Source organism: Triticum aestivum, chromosome 2A (genome assembly GCF_018294505.1).
Source record: "Triticum aestivum cultivar Chinese Spring chromosome 2A, IWGSC CS RefSeq v2.1, whole genome shotgun sequence".
Lineage (NCBI taxonomy): Eukaryota > Viridiplantae > Streptophyta > Magnoliopsida > Poales > Poaceae > Triticum > Triticum aestivum.
The window spans coordinates 294,439,826-294,445,717 of record NC_057797.1 but is presented as its reverse complement, the minus strand read 5'-3'; the positions used below and the strand labels follow the sequence as shown (position 1 = coordinate 294,445,717).

General features: G+C 41.9%; 1 protein-coding gene across 1 annotated transcript; it reads right to left on the bottom strand.

The window, feature by feature from the left end:
- Window positions 1-2,072: 2,072 nt before the first annotated feature.
- LOC123191656 (uncharacterized) lies at window positions 2,073-3,017 on the bottom strand. Its single transcript, XM_044604314.1, has 3 exons — window positions 2,850-3,017; window positions 2,273-2,758; window positions 2,073-2,162 (listed from the first exon to the last, which is right to left on the bottom strand). Exons 1-3 carry the CDS (start codon window positions 3,015-3,017, stop codon window positions 2,073-2,075), a joined length of 744 nt encoding a protein of 247 aa, XP_044460249.1.
- Between the last annotated feature and the right edge of the window lie 2,875 nt (window positions 3,018-5,892).

The following is a 5,892-nucleotide window of genomic DNA, read 5'->3' as shown; positions in this document are numbered from 1 at the left end:
GCTTCCTCCTTGTGCTTGGTCATCTGGACAGCCAAAAAAACATGCAACTGTAAGAAGATGGATTGATGGTAAAAAGAGTGAAGAATTGTGATTCAGTGAACAGAAAAGCATATGTACATTATAATACTGCAGACAAGAAAATAATAATCCTAATATGAAGATAAGTGTTTTTCTTATTGATGGCTGTAAGATGGATTGATCGTAAAAAGAGAGAAGAATTTTGATTCAGTGAACAGAAAACAAGACGTTATTATTCAGCTATGGTACTTGATATTTGACAAGTATCGATATTTGACAAGTATGGTTTCATGTATACTCCTATAAGTTAGGCAAAGCAATGTACAATATAAATCGTTTTATATAAAGCATGTCCAATCAATATCCAAAATGGTATCGTGCGGAGCATAGAAACAGAGTCCCAAAAATCTAATTATCTCCTGCAGCGACAACCACGCAGCAAGCCAGCTGCGGGAGGCTGGGGCGAGGGTTGGGGAGGAAGCAAGTGTTCTCAGGTTATTAACAGGGAAACTGGGTGATTAACATCTCTCCAAAAAGAAAAAGAAAACAACTTAAAATATTGAGTGTGGCAGCAACATCTACTTGTTACTGGAGTCCTAGTTCAAGATGGCCAAAGGCCACTTGGCACCATGGAACCTGCACAATTTCCATCATATATATGAATGAGTTAGGAAGTAAAGTAGATTGAACTACCCAGCCTCATACATATATATAAAGTGTGCTGCACTGCTGCTACAGAAAGTTTCATAGGCTTCCAAGTGAAGGGATACACGTTGTTCAACTGCCGTGTTTATTTTTTGTTGTTGGGGAAAGCAATAGCTTAATCATTTCACTTCTCTAATAGTATGAACAGCCTATCACTCAAACAGTCCTTGAGCGCTAATATATTATTGTAGTGGTAAAAGAAACATGTCACCACGAAGAGCTTTAACAATTAGCACCATTTTTTATTAGAGAAGTTCAGAGAGAGATTTGAGAAATCTATATTAGAGAAAACTTGAAGACAACATACAGAATTACGAGCTTAACAGTTACTGCTATGACCATATCGCGCAAGCTACAACATATAAATTAATTAGCATTAGTATGATGTATATGGACAGAATTTCTACCTTGCCATCCGCAAGAAACATGACGAGAGGTCGAGGAGATTTCGAGCGGCTCCATGTCAGCTGCCATCACCATGACGAACTCAGATGTCTCGCTGTTAAGAGAACTTGGTTGCTGTGGAAAGCAAGAAACAAAGATTAAAATCACAGGAGGTGAAATTAACAGGAAGGGCCAATGGGCACTGCTAGGGATTGGTCACCTTCATGGGGAACTGAACATCCAACTAGTTTTAGTCAAAGTCTTAAGCATATACATACATACAAATTGAACCAAAAATCATATGCATGTCTGTACAATTAATTGCAAGGCTACCCAGCTTTCAGTTGGAAAGAGTACAAACTAGTTTACTGGTAGTACAACACAACAGCCTACACAACATTCATGTTCTCGCACGAATGCTAGTAGACAGACAAGAATTGACCACACACAAAGAATGAATCCATCGTATTATGCCAGTAGTGGGTACAACTTGGCTTCGGTCATAGAAAGGGAACATGAGTTTTCTTGCTTGAACCAAAAGGTTCACCATAGGAATTGGGCATCCAACGTGTTTTAGCCAAAGTCGTAAGCATGAACAAACAAACATACGTACAAAATGAACCAAAATCCATATGCCTGTGCAATTAACTACATGTGCTATCCAACTTGCTATTGGACAGAGTAGAGCCTGATTTACTAGAAGCCTGACACAAAATTATAACTCTGGGCTTGGTGCATGAATCCTAGTAGAGAGACAAGAAAGAGTTGACCACAACAAAGAATTCATTCATGCGATTATTCCAGTAACAAGTACTGCTTGGTTGCAGTTTTAGAAAGGGGACTTGAGTTTGGTCAAACAAAAAGAAAAAATGACGCATACTTGTTCATAGATAGAAACTGAACATCCAACGGCAACGGCGGCGTCGAGGCGGGTGGACGGGCGGCAGCTTGGGTGATCTCATCTACTAGACCATGTCGCTGATGAGCTGCATGTGGCTGCTCCGGTGCCTCTCCACGAACATCCTCGACGCGCCCGCCACCGTCTTGTTCCACGTCTGAGCGCGCACGCACGCACGCGCAACCAACCAACACATCATTAGCCGAGGTGATCGAAATTGAGGTACAGAAATGGAGTGACAGAGAGACGGCCAGCGTATTAGCTTACCCGCTCCAGCGCGGTGAGGAAGTGCGCGACGCCGGCCTCGTCGAGCCACGCGCCCCGCTTCGCACGCGCGTGGCCGTCGTTGCCCTTCCGCACGGAGGAGGAGGAGGCTGTGGTGGTGGTCGGCAGCAGCAGCCCGACCCTCCAGTCCGTGGACCCGCCGATGCTGCGCCGCCGCTTGGGCGCTGCCAGCTCCAGATCCGCTCCGGACGCGCTGGAGTCTCTGGCGGAGAGCCCCGACACGACGTGGCGGGACAAGCGCTTGCGGCGCAGCGCGAGGCTGCGGCGGGTCGGGGTTAACCACTGCTTGGAGCGCGGGTAGGTGGGATCCCACTTGGCCATGCTGGTGCGGTCGTGGTCGGCACCTGTGTGCATGCAGAGCTGGCCGGCCTCGTGGGAGTGAGCGCTTTTCTCTCCGCCGGCTCGAGCTCGATCGATCGTGTGGTCGCTGTGCTGTGTGTGACCACCAGTTTTACTTGTCCCGTGACACTGGTGGGCGAAACAGAAGGGAATATCTATCATCATACGAGTTGGGTGGCGGCTCCGAGGCGGGTGGGTGGGAGGGGAGGAAGGAATGAACCGGGGAGGCGGTCTGGTTTGGGAAATCGACAATGGCGCGCGGGAGGCTTCGAGGGAGGAGGAGCAGGCGGAGCAGGAGGGTGTGGCGGAGGCCATGGACGGGGGCGAGCTCCAGCTTCCTCGATCTGGAGGGAGCTGGAGGAAGGAAGGAGACAAGCTCTCTCTCCATCTAGGATGGATTGGGAAAAGGGGGGGGGGCTAGGGGTTGGTGTGGAAGGGTTGATGACTGCCGTTGGATCCTTGAGCATCCGACAGTGTATAATCCATGATCCGCTTGATATGTCTATGGACCAATCAAAACGCAGCAAACAATTCGAAGCCCTTATGACCATCTAAATTGGTCGAAATCAAAGATAAGTTTTTCAGAAAAAACCACTTTTCACTTTTTAGTTCTCAAAATGAGTTTTTTTTTGTAAAAGACCTACCAAATATTTGTTTAGATGATCTCATATTGTGCACAAGGGTGCATCTTGTAATTCCAAACAATGTTGCCTAAGGGAGTTTTCATTTTCTTTGCACGGAAAATTCATTTTCCATTTTCTGAGTGCCCGAAATGAGTTTTTTTGTGTGTATGACCTACCATATATTTGTTGCAAAATTGGACCAAATCAATTTTCTAAAATACTAGTCCATATTTAATGCGCAATTGACAAAATGGTTGGGTGTCATTTTGATCCACCTCTGGTGAAAAAGACAAATTCCCACCGATTTAATAGGAACCGGGTCAAATTTGAACTGCAGCTGCCTCATAATTTGCTCTTTATTTTTTTCCAAAAATCATTTCTAGGTACAGAAGTATCTATTTAATCATAGAAACATGAAATTTTTTCCAAGATTCAACCACTAGCTAGGAACGGTCAAGCCCGCCGTTTTGATCGCATTTTGAAACGGGAATAAAAAAATAAAAAAAATAAAAAATTGGAAAACCTTCGCATTGTGTCATTATATGTGACCAAGTTTCCAGGAAAAATAATAAAGTTGTAATACGACAATTTATTTAAAAAAGTGTTCTCAGAAATCAGCTATCATGCTTGAAGATTTATGGCTTTCAAGCCAAATGATCAATCTTATGGCCACATTCATAGCATAGTTTGTTCAAATGATCTTATATTGTGCACAAGCGTGCATCTTGGAATTCCAAACGATGTTGCCTAAGGGAGTTTTCATTTTTCTTTGCACGGAAAATTCATTTTCCATTTTCTGAGTGCCCAAAATGAGCTTTTTTTGTGAAGTACCTACCATATATTTGTTGGAAAATTGGACCAAATAAATTTTCTAAAATACTAGGCCATATTTAATGCACAATTGACAAAATGGTTGGATGTCAAATGTTTTGATCCACCTCTGGTGAAAAAGACAAATTCCCGCCGATTTAATAGGAACCGGGTCAAATTTGAACTGCAGCTGCCTCATAGTTTGCTCTTTATTTTTTCCAAAAATCATTTCTAGGTACATAAGTATCTATTTAACCAGAGAAACATGAAAAGTTTTCCAACATTCAACCACTAGCTAGGAACGGTCAAGCCCGCCGTTTTGATCGCATTTTGAAACGGGCATAAAAAATTGAAAAAGAATCAAAAAAGTGGAAAACCTTCGCATTGTGTCATTATATGTGACCAAGTTTCCAGGAAAAATAATAAAGTTGTAATACGACAATTAATTTTAAAAAGTGTTCTCAGAAATGAGCTATTATGCGTGAAGATTCATGGCTTTCAAGCCAAATGATCAATCTTGTGGTCACATTCATGGCATAGTTTGTTCAAATGATATCCTATTGTGCACAAGGGTGCATCTTGGAATTCCAAACAATGTTTCCTAAGGAAGTTTTCGTTTTCTTTGCACGAAAAAATCATTTTCCATTTTCCGAGTGCCCGAAATGAGTTTTTTTGTGAAGGACCTACCATATATTTGTTGCAAAATTTGATCAAAGCAATTTTCTAAAATACTAGGCCATATTTAATGCACAATTGACAAAATGGTTGGGTGTCAAAAGTTTTGATCCACCTCTGGTGAAAAAGACAAATTCCTACCGATTTAATAGGAACCGGGTCAAATTTGAACTGCAGCTGCCTCATAGTTTGCTCATTATTTTTTCCAAAAATCATTTCTAGGTACATAAGTATCTATTTAATCAGAGAAAAATCAAAAGTTTTCCAAGATTCAACCACTAGCTAGGAACGGTTAAGCCCGCCATTTTGACCGCATTTTGAAACGGGCATAAAAAATTCAAAAAAAAATGGAAAACCTTCACATTGTGTCATTATATGTGACCAAGTTACGAGGAAAAATAATAAACTTGTAATACGGCAATTATTTTAAAAAAGTGTTTTAAAAAATGAGCTATCATGCGTGAAGATTCAAGGATTTCAAGCCAAATGATCAATCTTATGGCCACATTCATGGCATAGTTTGTTCAAATGATCTCATATTGTGCACAAGGGTGCATATTGGAATTCCAAGCAATATTTCCTAAGGAAGTTTTCATTTTATTTGCACGAAAAATTCATTTTCCATTTTCTAAGTGCTCGAATGAGTTTTTTGCGAAGGACCTACCATATATTTGTTGCAAAATTGGACCAAATCAATTTTCTGAAATAATAGGCCATATTTAATGCACAATTGACAAAATGGTTGGGTGTCAAAAGTTTTTATCCACCTCTCGTGAAAAAGACAATTTTTCGTCCATTCAGTAGGAAATGTGTCAAATTTGAACCGCAGCTGCCTTATAGTTTGCTATTTATTTTTTCCAAAAATCGTTTCTAGTTACATAAGTATCTATTTAATCATAAATACATGGTTTGGTGGTGATACGTCGTGGTTTGGACGGTGGCCCAGGGCCCCAACTCCAAAGCGTGTAGACTCGCATGCCCGCCGCGTGGTCATCGCCTGACCGTGGCATTGCCATGCGTTCTGGGTAGCCTAGGCATGTCTAGTAGGTTGGGCACTCCTTAGGTAGATGTTAGGAAGAAATAACAACAGAAGAATCTCACGAGGAGACCGAACTATGCTCAAACATGAATTAGCAGCCAAGTGTTTGATAAGCG